The sequence below is a fragment of the Mytilus trossulus genome, chromosome 6 (genome assembly GCF_036588685.1).
Source record: "Mytilus trossulus isolate FHL-02 chromosome 6, PNRI_Mtr1.1.1.hap1, whole genome shotgun sequence".
Classification (NCBI taxonomy): domain Eukaryota; kingdom Metazoa; phylum Mollusca; class Bivalvia; order Mytilida; family Mytilidae; genus Mytilus; species Mytilus trossulus.
Window position 1 is genome coordinate 8,898,772 of NC_086378.1, and position 22,309 is coordinate 8,921,080.

The 22,309-nt window shown below is 32.9% G+C and overlaps 1 protein-coding gene across 1 annotated transcript; it reads right to left on the bottom strand.

Annotated features, from left to right (window-relative positions):
* Window positions 1-867: 867 nt before the first annotated feature.
* LOC134720720 (glutathione S-transferase omega-1-like) lies at window positions 868-6,654 on the bottom strand. The gene is made up of 5 exons (XM_063583179.1): window positions 6,550-6,654; window positions 5,711-5,816; window positions 4,835-5,054; window positions 3,710-3,839; window positions 868-1,217 (listed from the first exon to the last, which is right to left on the bottom strand). The coding sequence occupies exons 1-5, from the start codon at window positions 6,572-6,574 to the stop codon at window positions 976-978; spliced, it is 723 nt and encodes a 240-aa protein (XP_063439249.1). The 5' UTR covers window positions 6,575-6,654; the 3' UTR covers window positions 868-975.
* Window positions 6,655-22,309: the final 15,655 nt, after the last annotated feature.

The following is a 22,309-nucleotide window of genomic DNA, read 5'->3' on the forward strand; positions in this document are numbered from 1 at the left end:
ATAATCACGATCTATCTTCGCTCATCACGTCCCCACTGCGACCATATCACGTTTTATCCGATTGCAATACGATCTTACCACGCTTCTACTGCGATTAGAGCACGCTCTTACCACGACCATACTACGATCATAACACGTTCATACCGTGATCTTATACCGCAGTCCCACTAGGCCATGGTCGCACTACGATCTGTGAAAAGAAGTCCTGATGGAGTCATAAGGAGTCGTGAATTGTTGAGTTAAGGTCATTTACAGTCGGATGGCGGTCGGGTAAAAGTCGTTAATAGGCCCGACCAAGAATTTGGTTGAGCTTGGTCGTGAAAATTTTGACAGTCGGGATCATCGAGTTGATCTGATCGGCAGTGTGAACCTAGCTCTACTGAGAAACGGACCTAAATACGTAACTTTAACTTTAATATCTAATTCATGAAGTGAAATCGAGGTTACTTGAACCTTATCTGAAAGACAGGTTGACATCTCGAAAATTTAGTAAAATAATTAAATAATATGGTGCCTTACTATTTACAAGAAAACTTTCATTTTACTGATACTCAAAACAAATTAAATATGTTCTGGGAATGAACACACATAACAACTCTATTAATGATCTATATTGGTTGATTGATGCCTTTATAATGAAAAATGACATTTCAGGATGAGAACCAATTAATCTGCTTCTCTATTTCGACGTATCTGCACAATCCTACATACCACACAATCAAACAGACGCGACACGTCTTCTTTCGGAACGGATGTAGTCCTGACACGACTCTATTGTAATACCACAGTCAACCATTAGAGTTGTATAAAATGCATACACGTAGCTACAGTGTATGTTTATAATATGTTTATAATAATACACACGGCTGTTCGTTTCATTTATTTTGTCCTGCATTAGTAATTAAAAAAATCTGGTCAATAACAATTGCAAATCTTCTTTCACAAACTATCAAATAATATTGAATATACAAAAGTTTATTTTAATCCAATGTCATAATCGGTTTTTCCAGATCCGTAAGATTTATAAAAATCAATGTGGGTTTGCGCATCAAACAAAGTCTCTTTGACTGCTGGTACAGTCTGCATTCTTGAAACCCAAGCATTAAGGTTGGGAAGTTTGTCTATTGGCATAAAATCAGCATGGAAACCTGTTCTTATTGGTTCTATTCTCTCGTAGTGTGGATATAACAAAAAGTCTAACATAGATGGTTTGTCACCTGAAATTATACAGTATAGTGTAACAATATTTATCTTACCTCCTAGACATTTCTAGGAATATGATTTGTTAAAAGCGTCCGCATGGAGACTGTGTATATTTCATATTAGGTTAGTAGGGAGGCGGGGCTTATTCTATATACGAATAGTAGTAGTGCTGCGTCCCTTTATATTCCATATTAGGTAAGAAGGGTCGCGGAGGCTTATTTCATACACGGTTAGTACTGGTGTTATGTCCCTTTATAAAAACAAAACGGTACTGAGGAAAAATCTTAAAGGTTTCAACAGACGAAGAAATTGATGATAAAGATAAACAAATTCATAATGTACATTTAAACCTAACAAGTTGTTATTTTTGGCATCTGTTTTTGTAGGATCAATGCCCATTTTGATAGGTCACTAGTGACATTAAATGGCCTAAATTATCAACTTTATCATAAAACACCAAAAAGTTCTCAATTTGGTTCGTAATTTTCGTTATTTTCCCTGGCACATAAGTTGTCGAAATACACCCCTTCAATTACTTAAACCTTCACGGCTTGGCTTGAGAATTATTTACCAAGTCATCTATAGTGTTTAACTTCTGATATACATTTCAAAATATAGTAATCTACTCCTGGATCGTCCGCAACATAAATTTTAATTCGCATTTTACAATTATAGGACTGTCTTGGACGAAATTCATGTAATGAGACCCCCCCCACCTCCCCCATTTCACCAGTCTTTTAAATAAATCGTGAAAAGCAATAAACGCTTTATAAAAATTGCAAAATTTAACTTGTGTCGATCCTTTGTCCCCGGGCGGAGTCTATAGCAACATGGACTATTCTTTTTTTTTCAGCAGCAATCATCAACCTTTTTTTCAAATTTCATAACAAGATTTGTTTTTATTATCATGAACATTTAATTGAAACTTTAGCACATGTAACGTCGGAAAGGAGAAGGTTCGGTAAGGACCAATTTTGGCTTCAAATTTAAGTTTCATCTGACGAAAGATTTTGACCACCTTTTAAACACTTAAGTGTCTATTTCATATGATTCAATTAATTTATGTGCAAGATTTTAACTTATTAAGTCATTAAAAACGATCCGATTCAAGCTCAAATATGAAAAATCTACCAAATATGCGAAAAAATAACACTTTCAATTGGTTTTTGTGAAAAACGAAAGTGGCCGCATTCGTGTTCATCCTCAATCTTTACATATGTTATGTATTATCATCAAATACAACTTCCATTTCAACATTTTGGATGAACATGAATGCGGCCACTTTAGTTTTACCCGGAAACCGTCTCAAATTTTACTAAAATGCTGGAATTGTGAAGATTTCAGTAATTTAGCACGACTTCATGGTGCTAGTACCCAATATATGTGCATTGTATTGTCAAAAACAGCTCATATTTATGTAGCAGAAACATTCTACTATCCAATAACTAAGACAAAGTTTAAATTTTAACAATTTTGTAAAACTGCTATATTTTGGGGCCAAAAAGAGGTCTTACCGGACCTACTCCTTAGCGTCTTTATGATTTTAAACGTTTTCAGACATTTGGACAAATTGGCTACCGTTTTGTTATGTGTGGAAGCATTTTATTCCTGTAAGACCCAAATATGTAGTTAATAAGAAAAGAATCTACAAATTGTCATTGTTTCCTCTTCGTGTATCTAACTTTTGTTTTGATCAATTATAAAAAAATACGTGTTAACTGATTTGAAAAATGAAATATCAATTTGGACAAAATGGCTACCATTTGAAAAACGACTGTGTAGACAAGATTTTTATTGAATCAGCAATATTTGAACTCACGAACAATGAGGAAAATATTTGTTCTTTTATTAGATATAATTATTGTCTAAAACTCTTTTTTATTCATTTTCTACTATATCTACTTATAAGATTCACTTTCAGTCGTTGCGTAACGAAAAACGTCGTTGGGCATTTTCCTTATTCCCAGCTCAATATGCAGCCATCAATGAGTCGAATGAAATTTGGCAAAATAGCGGCTTAAACGCCACAAGAACCAACACGTGTCGTTGTTCCTGCCAAGAATCAACAAGACCAGAGAAAAAGAAAAAGAATCACTATACATAAAGAGTTAAAACAGTTTTTTCATAAATGAAACGTTGGACAACCGTATTTTTCACATAGCTTTGTTATTTAAATCCTAAAATATACAAGTAATCGGGAGCTGTAAAAACATAATTTAAAACATATCTTGAATTTGTTTTAATTTTGATTCGTGTTTTCTAACATCTTTATTTTGTTTGGATGATGAAATTTGGAAGATTCTGTTTTAAATCCTAGGGGTTGTAGGAACATCGTGCCCAACGTTTGAATATACAATATAACGACATGTTATGTCGAAATTACGACATGCTATGTCGTAATTACGAAATAAATCATTTTTTAATGGCCCTTATCGGCTCACGTAACATGGTGATTGTCCGCATGAAGACAATCATTCCAAAGTTTAATTCACTATAAATATTTTACCTCCATAAAAATTTCCTCTCTCTCCAATAGCATTTTCTAAAGGTACTAAACTTGCGTGAACAGCTTCAATTAAACTTTTAGCATCTTCTCCTTTAAGGCCCAGAAAAGCTTTGTAATAGGCCGTAGTAAACTGAAAATAAACATAATTTGTCCGATTTAATCACATCCGAGGTATTATTTACGACGAAAATAATCATTTGACAATCATACCACATCTTCTTTTTTTTTTAAAGTTAGCAATATGAAGAACATATATGATCTAAAGGAGACGTTTGATAAACATTATTTTAATTAAGCAACCCAACAATACAATATCATTAAACGATACCCAAAGGGCATCACAATTACGTTCTTCAACAATAGAAAAATTATAAAGTATTTGAAACTCTGATTCAGGCTTATATAAGTTGTTATAGGTCGATGCCACTGCTGGTGAAGTTTTAATTCACCGAGGGTATCACCAGCCCAGTAGTCAGCACGTTTGTGCTCACATGAGTTATCGTTGATATGGTCATATTTATGAATTAACTGTTTACAAAACTTTTAAATTTAAATGCTAAGGCTCGGATATAGATTTCCTGAGCTGTATTTGGCAAAACTTTTAGGAATTTTGGTCCTCAATGATCTTTAACATCTTTTATCTTTATTTATAAAGTAAAGCAGAGATTGTTAACGACATATCACAACTTACTAAATTAGTTATATCACTTTAAATTTCATAGAAGATGCTCTTAGAAAACTGATATTATAGTTTGTTTTTTGCATTTAAGATTGATTGAGTGTTGGATGCTTAACGCCAAATGGCAAATGGTTCATACAATTTCAGGACGATGTTGAATTCATGTTTGTTTAGAAATGGTGAACTATCAAACTGGAATATTAGCAGCTTTTCTTAATATTATGTCGGACTGTTCGTATTTCACAGACGAAGTTTTACAGATTTTTGGCCGAAAGACGGAAAACGGAAAATATGGTAAAAACCAGTATTAAGTAGTAAATTTATCATAAAAAATATAAAAGATAATGAAATTCCCCCAAAAATCAGATTTATATTGAAAAAGGATATAATCACCTCAGTGCAATATTATAATGTCAAATAAGCAGGGTAGATTTATTTTTCAATACCTTGCTGTTCATTTCCAGAAGCATCTTGTCTCTTGCCCGTCTGTAAGGGTCTGTTGGCGTGACACTTTTCTGTTTATGAATATCTTCTATGTATTCATTACAGATAGTAGATTCGTAAACAATTTTCCCATCATGCTCCAGAACCGGAACCATACCAAGAGGATTTTTCTCCAGGAACCATTCCGGTTTCTCTTTCAAATTTATGTTTACTGTTTCGTAGCTACAAAAGTATAAGGTTACTGAGTGAGTATATAGTATTTAAAACATGCATATGTCCTTGTCAAACAGGATAATGGGAATAGCTGACCATACCATACAGTACAACAAACAACGCAAAAAACTAAAACAGAACATCTAAAACATCTAACATAAACAACAAACATATAAAAAAAGTTAAATAACAAAAAAAATACGAATTTCGAAGAAATTTAAAAACGGAAAGTCCATCAAAATGGCTAAATCAAAAGCTCAAACACATCAAACAAATTGATAACAACTCCGTGTAATATTCCTGACTCAAGTTCCAGATTGATTCGCATTTATCTCAAACTGTCATTCCAGAGCTCATATATTTTCTTTTTTTCAACATGTAAGAGAACAAGTAAGATGGTACAATTTGTGTAAGTTGTAGCTTTTAGGAGATAATATGAGCTCCTCCATTGTTGTAGCAATCATAGTCCATTTTGTTTGTTTTAATGATGAAATCATGATTCATTTTTGTTTTGTATTGGGACTGACGGACTTATTTAAAAAGTCAACTTAATATATAGAAACATGTTATTCACCAATTACGTTTAAATACAGTTAGTATAAATGGCGGTTACTTCATTAATGTTCGCTTATATAAAATTAACTCAATCATCATTAAAATCTTACGGAATCTTTTTGTTAGCTAGAATAATTCTTGTTCTTTGTGCATACGGGCATAATCGCATGCTATAGAGTCGCAACTTTCCATCTACCAAAGGCGGGAATGATGAACCTGCAGAAAAGTTAGGAAATATGTCAAGTATATGAAAAGTTTTAACATTTCATGTCTCAATTCCCCATCACGTGAATAAAGTCTGCTTTATGGAGAAGCAACAAACCCACATTCACAGGAATTTGTTTCTTTTAATGGGAAAGTCGACCATCTATATGGACCTTCCCATGGATAGAAACAAGTGCCTGTGCAAAACTTTTACCGAAAAAACTCCTCTAAGAAGTCCCTAAAAGTGCTTATAATTTAAAAAAAGATCCACAGTTTGTTTCGGTCTTTATTTAAAAGTATAAAGTCCAACATTCTTATGTTACTTAGGCTATTGTTTGATTGACTATTACACCTTAATCGTCTCAATAGGTCGTATACAAAGTTAATAGGGGTTTCACGGTTAACAAAACAAATAAGTAAACATAGCTATTAAAACACATTTAAATATAGATGCTTTCAAAGTCTTACTTCCTGGTTAGAAATTTACAACAAAAGCCAAATTATACCTATATTTGTTTATAATGTATGTGACTAAATTTGCATTGTAATCCGGTTGAATATGCAAACATATATTTCCAATCAAACACGTCATCCAAGTATGCAATACAGTTAAAACAGAATGGTTCCATCTCGGTTCCATGTGATATTTTTGGTGATTAAAGGAAATTTTAGTTTAAATACTGCAGGCTTTATAGGACATTTTACCTGGTTGTATGCTATCTGAAACGTTAGAAAAACACCGTACCTTTGCTATATGCTTTCTCTGTCATTTTTCTTCTGTAAAAATGTATATACCTGTATGTTCTATATTATAACTGTGTATTGATCGTGGAGTATTTAAAGTTCAGAGTGAGGGTCAACTATAATTAGTTACATAAAAGGATAACTTGTAGATAGAAAAAAACTGAATATTACTTTTTCAATGGTACTTTATTTTCATTTTTCTCTTTTAATTCTTTATTTTCTCACAAACCAATGATTAATATTACATTTGTTAAGAGACTATTAAATGTTTCGATACCTTTCAAATTATAAATCCTGGTTTATTTTATCCGTCGGAGAGATTTCATCGAAAATCTATTAATTCTCATCTAATATCCTCACCTTTCATCTCCCCGGGATTTTGTCCTTTTTTTTCTTTTTTTTTCATAGTATATTCGGTTTTTCTTACTTTCTGTGTGTCCTAGTGTTATCTTCCATCTCTTTCTAAAAACTACCTAAAGTATCTATCTATAATACTAAAATTACGAGGTCCAATTTGTCAGCCGTCATCACGTAAAAACGACGAATCAAAGAATTCAACTTTATATATAACTAACATAGTACAAAGGTGTAGATTAAAAATTACACCACTCCAGGCCCTTTTGTTTTCCACGTAATTAATATTGCCAATAATTAAGAAGTTACGGGTCGAGTCCGATACCGATACCAATAGTATAATCACCTGTTACTTATTACCTTATCTGTACGTTCCGCATCTGACAGGGACACCACCAAACAGTGTTTGCAGGATTAATATGCTATATACACGGGTCATAATCACAGGGTTGACACTACTAAATTGTCAAATTGTTACCTATTGTAGTATTTTAATCAGTAAGACTTTCCAAGATAACAATACGAATACTAAAAATCTGGACTAAAAATAAGGCGTTTAGGTACGCTGAGTTTTCAATTTGTTAGCGGGCATGAGTGACGTAAAACAGAGAATCAAAGAATTCAACTTTATTTATAACTAATATAGGACAATGCTGTTGATTAAAAAATACTCCATTCCAGGACCTTTTGTTTTCCAAATAATTAGTATTTATCATGAACAATAATTGATAAGTTCCAGTTCGACGGGTTCAAACAGAAAGATTTGAAAGCAGAGAAAACTGTGTATCTTATAATCGGCATGATTTTATCAGATGACAATACTAATACTAAAGTAAGGCCTGCGCATAGTTATATACTTTAATTCAGTCACGGACCCGCGATGTCACGGGTGTGTTCTAGTATATATATATACAACTCGTCTTAACATCAACCCACCAATGTTAGATCTGTAAATTTGCTTTCGCAAATTGTTTGTTCTTCCCTCGCCGGGATTCGAACCCATGCTACTGAGATATCGTGACACCAAATCGCCTGCACTGCAGCCGTCCCGCTAGACCACACGACCACCTGGGCTTCACATAATAAAGCTTTTGGTGGCCGTGTGTTACCTTTCCTCGTCAGTTTTAATCTAGCGGCGTACTACAGTTCATGATATATAAGGCATGGAGATGTTATTGCTATATATATATATATATAAACTAGTCTACATTAAAAACTACGTTCAAACCTATGATTGCGTTGGATAAAAACCGCAATTTTTTTACGTGTGCATGTAAAACAAATTTCGCTGAAGAATGGTCTAAAGACAGCACAAACAACATTTTCCAAAAGACCAAAAAAGTGAAAAGCATATTTAAACAAAACGCATTTGACTAACAGGTCGAACAACTGATGTTCTTAAACCCTGCTGACTGCCATTGGCGATTGCCTAATAAAATTGATCACAAGATATAACAAAATGGATCTTAATATATTTTATACTAAACAGAAAACCGAAAACTTTGCGGCATATATATTTTGGTCTTCAAATGATTTAGATTTCCGATAATATTTCAAGGTTTTAACTACTAGTATTTCCCAAATGACTGTGTTTATATTACGAGTATATAAAGGTAACAGTAGTATACCGCTGTTCGAAACACGTAAATCGATTGAGAGAAAAAACAAAACAATTCTGGGTTACAAACTAAAACTGAGGGAAACGCATAAAATATAAGAGGAATGCTACGGCACAACAGAAACACAGCATTTAAATGTAAGGCCGTGTTCACACCAAACGCCGTGTATAGTAAACATGTTTACAATTAGTTTAATTGCATGGAAAATGGTTTCACATTAAATTTGTTCACATCTATACACCTTGTAAACTTAATGTCATTTAGTGTTCATTACGTAGAACCGAATGCAAAGTTTTCAGACAACTTTTCTAGCAGTAAGGGACCGACAATTTGACTTCAAAAAGGGTGATGGAAATAATCTGATCCCCAATTAGATAAAAATAATCTTATCATACAGATGATAAAAATAATTATACTGAATCAAGAGTTTCCCTATACATTAAAGTCACTGTGTTAGATATGGAGATTTTTGTTCAACGTTCGCGCGAAAAAAAAATCTGATTCAGATATCACCCCCCCTCCCATTTTAAAGTTAAGTTGTTGCTCTTTTATGAAAGCCATTTTGATGATTTGCAGTAGTTTAAATAAACTAAAGATGTCTCGATTGCTCATTAGGAAACGTAGGCTGCAGCAGCGTGCGTACAGACGAAAAATACGATTGAGATATTAGGGATCACTTTATTTTTATCTTTTCTGTTTGTTTCAAATGATATTTCTTCTCCAAGGATCGTCATGAATATGCATGAAATATTTGCCACTGGACGTTAAGCAACCAACAATCAATCAATCTTCTCCAAAGAGTATTTGGCGAAGGGAGAGTTTTTTTTTGTTTTTTTTATCTTAAGTGTAATTTGACGGATCTGAGATACTTGACAGACATATCGGTGACCTATAATTGTTTATGTTTGTGTCATTTTGGTATTTTGTGGATAGTTGTCTCATTGGAAATCATACCACATCTTCTTTTTTATATATCATTTACCTTACACTTTTTTTAAGTAATGCATTTATGCTTGAATCGCTGTTAGAGTAAAAACCAGTGGCGAATATTTCTATGTACGTCAAGTCGATTCGGGAAGACCTTTTCAAATGAATTAGGCAGCAGCTATTTAATTTTCGTAAAGGGGGAGGGGGGATTTTTTCATGACAAATTTTGGTGACAAGTCGAAAACGGTATTTTTCTTTCATGAATTTTAGCATTAAATATAATGGCAGCTGAGTGCCAAAAAAAAATCAGTGTAAAAAAACATTTTTTTTTCTCCAAAAACTGGAAACACTTTTTTTTTTACCAAATAATCTATAGCCTACCCCCCCCCCCCCCAACACACACACATTCTCCCGAAAATCAATGGTTGCTGCCTTATTGGTTCGGCAAGGATGTTGCTTTGAGTATTGATCAGGGGCTGATAAAGTACGTTAATTTTTTTTTTAAATAAACATAATATACATTTTAGACAACAATTTCTGAAAAGAACATTATTAAATAGTTGTTGAAATTATCAATTTCATTCAAAAAAAGTTTCCTCCTTAAATATAAACACGGTTAAACTAATGTCCTATACACACAGAACCGAACTATACTATAACAATGGCCATTTTCAGTGATATGTGTCATACATGCCAATGTTCAGGAAAATCACTCATTATCTTTGAGAATACACAGTGTGTGTTGTCTCCCTTTTTCCTATATAGTTTTAGTATTATTGTCAAGTTTTGTAATTTCAAATAGTTCAATAAACAATCATCACAATTTGATTTTTGTTCTTTTTAATTTAACCCGTAATTGCACTGCTATATATCTCCCAAATGATACAACATTACCGGGCTTGTATTTCCTTGACAGAGGGTTGCTGCTCACAAGGAAGATATTAAACTTAAAACAAAAAATATCCAAATGGTGAAGTTAAGATCAACCTTTCGTAAATTTATCGGATATGATTCTTATGTCGTAACCACAACAATCTTCTTCCCTTTTCACGAATGTGACCCCACACATTATACTATAAATCGGGTTCACCTGCTTAACCTTCCGTATATAATACCTGAGATAACCTCCCGTTTTTGGTGTGGTTCGTGTAGCTTAGTCTTTAGTTTTCTATATTGTGTCTCGTTAACAATTATTTGTCTGTTTGTCTTTTTCTTTTGTAGCCATGGCGTTGTCAATTCATTTTTGATCTATGAGTTTGACTGTCCCTCGGGTATTTTTCGTGCCTCTTTTATAGATAAGCTTCGGAACAAATTTAATGTCTCTGAAATGTTTACAGACATTCTTATAACTTGATTTTTCGTTATTGGGATATTTTTGTCATTAATATCTAATACATTTTGAATACAAGTTTATTGTAAAATAAATTATTATATATAGTAATATAGTTCTTTTGAATGAGATCAAATTAGCTAGCAGTGTTAGATTCAAAAGAAATAGACAAGAATAGTTCTTACACTCTATTTCCAAACGCGAGCGCAGCTACATTGTACATGCAGAAGGATTACGCAAATATTTAGAATATGACAATGTTCTATATACATCAAACGTAAGAGATATTTTTACAAAATGATCTTTAAATTGTATATTCTTATGTCTTTTTAAAATGTAACAAAATATTCCTTATCTACTACAAAATTTGCATGTCGTAGCTTAGTGAGTCGCCATATCAACTTGCCAAAATAGCTTAATATCGTTAATTAGGTAGATTGCCTTTTGCAAATGGTCTGCAAATTAAAAAAAAAGCACCATGAGAGCTCACCATTAGCTACGACATGCCGATTAACTAAATGCAGTGATGATATTTTTTTTTCAAAATCCAAAACAAATTGTGTATTTTTGAAAAAAGCAAAAGAATATAGCCTTTACATATCTAGGGTCATTGACATGTTCATTTTCTGTACTTTCTCTATTTATAAAATGTTGATTTGATCAAACTGTAGGTTAAATTCCCTCAGCAAAAATCGCTTTTAATGCTGTTCCACTTCGTATTTGATTCGGTCCATCCAACTACTTAAATGTGAACACAACTGATAAGTTTTATTTAAACGAAAGGCGCATTTGGATTACTAATCGATAAGCCATATATCTTCGATGCGGTTTTAGGGCAGGCATGTTACAATGCAGCTGTTTTCCACTACAGTATTTGTTTTAGATCTCGATCTTCCATCTTTTAAAACATTCCATTACCAATAAAACACACATAACAGACTATACGATAAAAACCAGAAAAGGAAAAGCGCATAACACAATAATAATCATAACCCAATAATAAGCTAACGTTATATGATGAACATAACATAGCTAATCATGAAATTGTGAATGGATATGGGGAATGTGTAAAAGAGACAGCAACCTGACCATAGGGCAGAAAACTGCCGAAGACCATTGATTGGTATTCAACACAGTTAAAAAATTCCGTATCTGGAGGCGGGCTTCAACTGACCCCTAATCAAAATGTGTACTAGATTAATGAAAACAGACGTCACACTCAACTCCCTACCATATAAACGGCTAACTAGTCTTATTTTGATAAGATTTGAAATCCTGAGTACTTTCCATATATCCATACACAAAACTAACTACAAGCTAAATTTGCAGAACATCATCAATTAATGACATACACATTATTTCTTTCTATTGTAAAAGAAAAAAAACATACTTATTATGTTCAGTCTATAGTTTCTATGTTTTATTTTTGTGGTGTTCAGATATTTGTCTGTTTGTATTTGTTTTTATCAACCATGACGTTGTCAGTTAATTATTTTGACATATGAAATTGAATGTCACTTTGGTATATTGAAAACAACACGTTATTAATATCTTGCGTCCGAAGCGCTTTTCTGGATTTACCTTCATCAGGAACGCTCAAAGCCAAACATTTGAACTCCGAAGATGTATAAGTACCGAAACCGTTGAAGAGCTTTATGTCAAAAATACCTAAAATAAATAGCCAAATTCATCTAAAGCCAACTTTGCCTGAGGGAGTTGAAACCTTAGTTTCTTAATAATTTATAAATTTATTAACGGACAATTTTAGTAAAATTTGTTTAATCATGTCAGTACCGAAATACTGACTACTGAGCTGATGATACCCTCGGGGACTGATAGTCCACCAGCAGAGGTATCGACCCAGTGATGTAAATATTGAAAACAACACGTTATTAATATCTTGCGTCCGAAGCGCTTTTCTGGATTTACCTTCATCAGGAACGCTCAAAGCCAAACATTTGAAATCCGAAGATGTATAAGTACCGAAACCGTTGAAGAGCTTTATGTCAAAAATACCTAAAATAAATAGCCAAATTCATCTAAAGCCAACTTTGCCTGAGGGAGTTGAAACCTTAGTTTCTTAATAATTTATAAATTTATTAACGGACAATTTTAGTAAAATTTGTTTAATCATGTCAGTACCGAAATACTGACTACTGAGCTGATGATACCCTCGGGGACTGATAGTCCACCAGCAGAGGTATCGACCCAGTGATGTAAATATGGGTATCTTATGCCTCTCATCTATAACTACAGTCTGGCTAAACATAAGATAATCACATTATTTCACATTAATTTAACATGCAAGACCACCAGCACAAAACCTCGTTTATATATTTCATTATTGTTGCTCTTTAACACGCTATTTTTGGTCCTTAAATGTTTACCTTGTTTTTTTTTATCATTCTGTATTTTAATGTAAATTCGCAATTTTGCTGGCGGAGGTGTATGATGTTCTAATCACAATGGGGCATGTCATATATTTTGACAATTTGCGGAACATATACAATTTGCCATCTACCGAATTTATGATAAATTATATTATCTTTCACAGTGCTCATTTTGATATATTAAAAAAAATCAGTTATGTGAATATGGGTCAAGTCGATGATCAAGATTTTGACAGCCAATGAAACATTTGAGGAAGACTGTGAATACTGATATACAAAATAATATGTCTTGTGAACAGCTGAATAATTTCATTTTATAAAACTACTGATCTAATTTTGTAGTTTTCAAATTCAAGGATTACACAATTAAACTTTTAAGTATCAATTCAATATACATCAACAATTGCAGTGCTGTCTTTAGCAGAGTTTGAATGAAACAGTTAAACATCAAGAGACAGTTGACAAAAAACGGTTGACGATACAAATGTTGAAAAAAACACACCAGTAGTTGAAAAACTACAAACTACGGCTAGATAATTGTCAAACATCTTTATAATCTGTTCTATTCCGAAACAATTTCAGCGAAAATACTCTATCATGTCCATGACAACAAACAAAACAGGAACAAGACATATAATTGTAGCACCTGCTAAGCCAATGGAAACGGCGGAAATACGATCGTCTGCTGCAGAATATTTGGTGCGTAAATTCATGTTAGTATTTTTCTTATCTATCGCAATAAGTTTCTGTAATTTATTTAAATCAGGTTTTAATATCTCCTCTAATTGTGCCAAAGACAAATTTAGATCACGTAAATATTCCCATTTATTTCGTCCAACTAGAGAGCAAGGACAGCGACACGACAAAGGGTATGCATCAGTACCAGGCGTAGTCTGATCAAAGTTAGCTGTTGTCTTTTCTGTTATAACTTCTGTATATGACAAAATGTCTGTATCAGTATCAGGCGTAGTACGATCAATGTTAATTGTTGTCATTTCTGTTGTTATTTCTGAAATAATATATATTTATATACATCGTCATCTGGACACAATATGTAGTTGCAATTATATTGATTTCATAATAAAGAAATGTTTTTTTTCTATATTTTTGCAATGAAGATTCTCATTTGATTAGTGTTACTGGCTGTAGCTTATTATACATAAAATAGTTTTATTAGTCCCTACACCTTTTTTTGTTTGGATTATCAAAGATAATTATGCTCTGATTAGTGTTACTTGCTATAGCCTTTTATACAAAGTCCCTGCTTCTAGCAATATGACAGTTACTATCTATTATCGTATGCTGTGTTTTAGCTTTTGATGTTCCCATTTTATAAGAAATTTTTCGTTTTGAATTATCCTAAGTTTGGAGATTTCTTATATTACTCTTTAAACTCGTTCTCAGAAGGGGATTTAACACATGATCATATGTTTTCGATGTGAACAGGACCGAACAAAAACGCAGTCGTGTTTCTAAAATTTTATAACGGGATTTCTTTACAAAAATGAAATAACAAAAAAAAATGAACTCCGAGGAAAAGTCAAAATGGAAAGTCCCTTATCAAATGGCAATTTCAAATGATAAAACACATCAAACGAATAGATTGCAAATGTCATATTCCTTACTTGGTACAAGATATATAGGATTACATGTTCATGTGAATCAACGGTATTTAGCTACTTTAAAATAACATCATCATTCACATAAAAAAAATATATATTCACCCATATGCAAGCATTCATATGTAACGTTCAGGTATTTAAAAACACCTGGAGAAGGGTCATCGTATAGGTCGTTGGTGGAACTGATAAGACATGACTGTTTTCCGTCACATTCGTTGCTCATATTAGTGCTTGCAGAATTGGTAAGGTTGTATTCTGTAGAATTGATCACAGTGTCGTGTGGACATACCATAGAACTAGTTCTTCCGTACGTCGCCTGTAAAATTTGAATGGAACATTTCTGGCAACATTCCAACTCGGTACTGTTACCCTCACATAGAATGTAGTCATCTGCAAATAAAGGTTAAACACTTTGAATCTATAGAAAAATAGATTTAAATATAAAAATCAAACTTAGATTTTACTCACCTGAACATAGTCAAATCTGTTTTACAGAGAATAATTGTTATTAACTGCAGTCTAATTGTAAAGTAACACTATCTAGTAAATAAAGACAAACCATATTTGGACAATTTTGCAATTTTTGCTACCGATCATAATTGGTTTCTACTTATTTATCCATGGTAACGCAAAAAATAAAGCTACCTCGCGTTAAGGTTATTCATTATATCGCTCGGAAAGTTAAATGTATGAGCTTAATTATATAAGAGCTTGATGATATGTTCCTTACGTCGTAACTACAATCCCCTTCCCTTTCATGAATGTGACCTACCGAATTAGACTATTTACCGGATTTGTCATCAAATAAGCAACACGACGGGTGCCACATGTGAAGCAGGATCTGCTTCACCTTCCGGAGCACCTGAGATCACCTCTAGTTTTTGGTGGGGTTCGTGTTGTTTATTCTTTAGTTTTCTATGGTGTGTCATATGTACTAATGTTTGTCTGTTTGTCTTTTTCATTTTTAGCCATGGCGTTGTCAGTTTGTTTTAGATTTATGAGTTTGACTTTTAATTGGAACTACTATAGACATTTTAATTAACAAAGAATTCAGATTATTTTTTTTTAAATGCAGGCTTACGAATAGAACCTCGTTATTTTGGTTGAACTTCACAGTTAGGTGTGTAGTTTCGCATTTTGGCCCCTGTTGATTTTTTAAATATGAGAACTAGTGTGCAATAAAATTTTGGGATAGCTGAGTATTGAAATAGCCTTTGTATTGGGTTTATATGAACATCAAGGTTATGTAATGTATGTAATATAGGCGGTTTTCTGTATGACAGTCCGTATTTGCATGTTCCTACCATGCATTGGTCCTTCAATTATTGTAATGTTTTTTTCCAACTTTTTATCGCACGAACTTTATGATTGGGTATTACGAAAAAAATGAGGCGAAAGACACCCATGTTTTATATGATCATTAAGAAGATTTATGAAAGCAGTTTCTATAAAAGGTATCACTCAAAGGCATTGAAATTCTAGTTTGATCCAAATTTTGGGGGGATATGTGGCATGTTCCCCCCTTTTCGTAATATTGTTTGGTAAATAAATGCAGAATGTTGCCATGGATACACATAAAAGGAATTAATTTTTACCCTTTTAACTTTTGAAAATGAAATCTTTGGAAGATACTGATTACATACATATGCACATGTACAACACAAACAGTTAGGTTCATGTATAAGAAATCCAGAAATAGGAGATGAAAAAACATTTTGTGGCTCATTTTTAATTTTATTTTCTGACCGTGGAGTGCTACCTTTACTATTGACTGATCATGTGCGAAAGCGTATAAGACACGGATTGATAACGGTATCCAAATTTGAATATTTTTCTCATAAATTGGCTTTTTCTGTGAACTAAAGTATAAAACACTACATTGATACGTCATATCACACATATTTCATACTATATATAATTTAAGAGGAGTTACGGCTCAATTAAATCGGTGTCTTCCTTTAATAGTATAGATGCTATCAGGACTTCACAGATTTCGTAGAAAATGAAACACAATGTGTCGAAGCGTTTTAACTTTCTTCGTGAGAAATTTCTGAATGAATACCATCTCGCTAATATGATGAACTTTCTTTCATATTTTTAGTTTCTTTTTATAAATAAAGTAAATCAATTAATTGGAAATTATTTACTCATAATATGTTTAAGTCAAATCAATCGATGAAAACGGTCTCCCTAATGTAACCTTCCCTAGATTAAATTTGTTCAGCTGTTTTTCGTTTCAATTATGCAAGACATTTCTAACTAAGGGTAGATTAAAGATTGCACCAATACCGACATAGACGAGGTCGTATACTTTTCTCGAAATACAAAAATATACCAGCAATGTATTTGAGCTTATATTTGGCTTGGTTTATAGTAGGGTCGTGTGAATGGGAGAACCGGTGGGTGAAATATTTGGGTAGTCAACTCATAGTTTTTAACCCCAATCTCTGAAATAGTTATCAAAGGTACCAGGATTATAATTTAGTACGCCAGAAGCGCGTTTAACTTTACAGAATAATGCACATTTTCAAGTTATGCAAACATTAGTATAGAATATTTTTTTAAACCTTGGAAATAAGCAATTTTTTCAGCAAAATTTATGAGTTCCAACCCAGATCCCGGAAATGCACTTGAAAATTATACATTTTTTAAAGTGATGCACCTGTTATAATAAATTGTTTTTAGTACAGTTATCTGATTTTTCCAGACTTTTGAAGTATGCAATTTTATAAGCAAAATTTATGAAAGAATTTCCTATTGTGACAGTATGAATTTCCTATTGTGACATTATGAAAAAAGGCGACCATGCCTGATGACGTCACTTAGAAAGAACACATCTTTTTGCAGATCATTCGAAAAAAAGGAATACGTTTGACTACATATTGATTAAAAATAATTAAAGGAACAGATTCTACCACCAAATTTCGTGTAATACGATATTTGTCCACTCTCGACAGTTAAATTTTCAATATTTAAAACGCTCGTCGAACGTCGAGTTTTAAATTTGAAAATTAAACTCTCTCGAATGGTTAAATATCGTATTACACTCGATGCAGTGGAAGAATCTATATTCATATTAGATTATATCTTTTATGTTTCAAACTAATAATTATTTTTTTTGGTTTCTCAGTATGATTCATTATCAGTCAATATAAAACTAATCCGAAATAAAGGTGACTTCAGGTTAGTTCCGATCACTATTAAATTACTTAATCATTCGACAACCGTTTTTGTCTCCTCCCCAGTTTAAAATAATAACAAAACTATACTTACCTAGTGTCGTGACAGTGTGAGCCAATCTATATATTACGAGATGTAAGTAAAATATGTTCAACATTATACCGTTAGAACTTAGAATACCAGTAAGATCAGTGACTATCTATTTGTTAGATGATTCGTAGGTAAAATGCATGAACATTTAACCCGATATTGCAGGTATATTTCGAATTATCAATACTTTTAACAAACACTCATTTTTAAATAAACCACTTAAGCATTTTAATTGATTTGCATATACCTCTGAAGCAGACTATTTATTTAGACAAACGTTGAACTCTACAATTGTTTATCTTACTGATATATTATTTTGTTTATGTTCTAATAGACTTCGTTTAAATAAACATAAAATATATTAGTGCTTAATCAATTTACCTAATTCGAAAGCATGTGCAAATAATGGAGCAAACTTCACCGTTAGACTTTTCTTACTAACACAATAGATCAAGCCCAATGTTAAGTGACTGAATAGAGCATTTACCAAATCATCACCCACAGAAAGCAGACTTCATTTAACACACATTTTTAATTTGGAATGTATGATTATCGTTTATAGGTTGCACTTTGTAAATACATGTTTTTCTAAAACCACGCCTCTTTTTGGGACATATATAAAATGGATAGATATATTAATTTGATAGCGTACTAATTCCCAGATATAATCAATATATTTTATTTCATAGAGTCACTTGAGACTGTTAACAGTATAAACAAAATACTATTGCGATGTAAAAGAGGGACGAAAGATACCAAAGGGATAGTCACACACATAAATCGAAAACAAGCTGACAACGCCATGGCGAAAAATGAAAAAGGCAAACAGACAAACAATAGAACACATGACACAACATAGAAAACTAAAGAATAATCAACACGAACCCCACAAAAAAATAGGGACAATCTCAGGTGCTCCGGAAGGGTAAGCAGATCCTGCTCCACAGGAGGCATCCGTCGTGTTGCTTATGTGATAACCAATCCTGTAAATAGTCTATTTCTGTAGGTCACATTCATGAAAGGGAAGGGGATTGTAGTTACGACGAAAGGAAAATATCCGATATCATTTGTGAAACGGTTATTTAATAACGGTCAACCAACTCGTAATGGTGTCACTAAAATTGACGAAGGGATGATTTCAACTTCACAATTTGGAACTCATGGTTAAATAGCTTCTAAAAATGAATTCTGAAGTAAGTAAAACGTAAAGGTAGGGGTAGATAAAGGCAACAGTAGTATACCGCTGTTCAAAACTCATAAATCCATGGACAAAAAACAAAATCGGGTTAACAAACTAAAACCGAGGGAAACGCATTAAATATAAGAGGAGAACAACGACACAACACGGAAACGCAACACACACAGCAACGGACCAAGCAACAGACAAAACACCACGAGAATTACAAATATAACATCAAACCAAACATATGAATTTGGGGTAGACAAGTACCGTGCCACGTCTTATCTCAATATCTCAAAAATAAGAGAAAACACAAACGACTCAACGTTAAAATGTAACACACACACATACGAACAATATTATAACAATGGCCATCTTCCTGACTTGGTACAGGACACTTTTAAAGGGAAATAAAAGTGGGGGTTGAACCTGGTTTTATGGCATGCCAAACCTCGCACTGTAATGGCAAAGTTAAATATTACATTGAAATGACAACATAATATTACAGGACTACAATACAAATAAATAGGAGAACATATTAGACAAAAAAAAAAACCACATGATTAATAGATAACAAAAAGCATCAGGATTAAAATTCAATACGCCAATAGTACATATTTAGTATAATTTAAACTCTAATAACTTCAGGGCATATGAATGTTGGAAATATGCCGCACAACCCTATGTTTTGACCTTTGATTAAAATAGTAGTGCATATCAACTTTTCTTTCTAGGATATACTGTTTTACGAAATTTCATAGTAAATGTGTCGCACTTAAAGCCGTATAGTGAGTTCATATGTGAAATTACATTGTCTTTATTTATAAAAATGAAACCTACAAAAACAACAGTATAAATACTATGTTTGGGGTTCATTTTGCTCACTCTTTAGTTTTCGATGGTGTGTCATGTGTACTTTTGTCTGTCTGTTTGTCCTTTTCATTTTTATCCATGGTGGTGTCAGCTTATCGTCCCTCTTTGGCAAATATAGCTTGATGACACCAGAAGTCAAATGATCTTGTTCTTGAAAGTTCTACCAAATGTAATACTTGGCGACTGCTATTGAAGGAACTAAATATGAATAATGTTTCATTGTTGAAGGCCCTACTGTTGCCTATACTTGCTTTTATCCACTTCATTTGAACTTTTGGTGAATAGTTGTCTCATTGGAAATCATACCTCATTTCTTTATTTATATACAAAGCATGTCGTAGCATCAAATCGGACAAATAATAACTCTCTATTAAAATATCGAGTTTGTTTGAACTGGTGGTCTATCAAATGCATAAGGGACTTTTGTGGACGAGTGGTCTAAGTAGTTACTACTGTAATCACTAGCCAGTCAATACTAAAGTTTTCCCAGGGCACTCCGGCCTCCTCCACCGATAAAAACTGGCCGCCTAGAAATAGCACCAAAGGGTATTAAAACACAAATTAATCAATCTCATGAAATTCTTAAATGCCATTGTTCTTTACGAAACTGAAACAAAAGCGACCAAAAAGCAAATGATGACTATTTCGAACCAATTTATCCTGCATTTGTTGTCACTGTATGATTATCACCTTTTTCTAGAAAGATTAAAAGGAGATCTCACCAATTAACATTCCGTCATAGAACTACTAAGTTTACACTAGTTCTCTATTCTTAAATAAGGAATTACAAATCTTCTACCCTTCGTGTTGCGTAGTTGTCTCCATCCAATACATTGGCTTCCCAAGGGTTGACCAGTTTATTATTATATAATCATCCCTGTGTATTCTACTTGGTATGGCTTTTGGTATGAAATGAAGAAACCAGAACTTATACCATTTACATGTTAATTAGTTGATATAGATGTTGAAACGAATAACTATCACAGACCATGAATTAGACACAACAGTAGTCAATCGATGTACAAAGACCATAATATTTTATAAACGTATCAACATTTGGCTGAATTTACTCCCCACACTCGTTAAGAACACAACTTTTCTGAATAAGTTTTACAGGAAGCTCTCATACTCAGTATTTTTGATTGACATCATGATAAGTTGACCATACGAGACCTATTATTGTTATCAAAAAGTCCGTTTCTATGTATGCTGCCCTTTGCTTTTGTAGAAGTGTCTGTTGTTTCCAGGTTTTCCTCATATTGTTGTTTGCTTCCCTCTGTTTTGGTTTGTGATCAGGGTTTGTTTTTGCTTGATCGATTTATAAGTATGGAATAGCGGTATACTACTGTTGCCTTTATATACCGCCATTTGTATCGGTTTTTAGTATTGTGACACTTACGTCTTGTGATTTTCATTCCTCTTAGACCGTATTACAGAATACAATCATTCTTAGTTAGATACACTCTCATTTTTTTCTTTGCAAATATTCAGTTTTTTATTTGGGTTTTGTTGTATCAATTACCTTTCAAATAGTCTGTGGTTCATATTTAAAAGAGAAAAGATCTTTTAATAAATTGTAGTTATCTTATGTTGATATTTTAATAACGGAGTTTCGATTGATAATAATTTGGTCATACACATTTGTTTGCATTTTGGCTAAAATAAAAAAAAAAAAAAAAGATTATGTTTTTTTTTTTAAAGTTTGACCGTGTTGAATGAGTTTGAAAGAAGATAAACAATTTCATACACATTGGTTTACATTTTGGCTAAGTGGAAAAGAAGAAGATTCGCGATCTTATTCTCCCAACAGAAATAACCCCACTTTATTTATTGATTTAGAAAAAGGAGACGATTACATTTATTTTTGATAGGTTTTAAACCATTGTTATATTATAGTTCGTTTCTGTGTGTGTTACATTTTAACGTTGCGCCGTTTGTTTTCTCTTATTTATGAGTGTAAATTCACATTGCGATAAGACGTGTCACGGTACTTCATGTATTTGGTTTTGATGTTATATTTGATATTCTGGTGGGAGTTTGTCTGATGCTCGGTCCGTTTCTGTATGTGTTACATTTTAGTGTTATGTCGTGGTTCTCCTCATATTTAATGCGTTTCCCTCGTTTGTTTTAGTTTGTTACCCCGATTTTGTTTTTTGTCCATGGATTTATGAGTTTTGAACAGCAATATACTACTGT

Bases quoted from the DNA above. Each gene is read 5' to 3' on its own strand.
- LOC134720720 (XM_063583179.1), bottom strand. From the start codon at position 6,574: ATGACAGAGAAAGCATATAGCAAAG. The intron at 5,055-5,710 runs GTAAGATTTTAA...ATACTTTTGTAG, and splicing joins CTAGCTAACAAAAAGATTCC to CTACGAAACAGTAAACATAA. The intron at 3,840-4,834 runs GTATTGAAAAAT...GTTTATTTTCAG, and splicing joins TTCTGGAAATGAACAGCAAG to TTTACTACGGCCTATTACAA.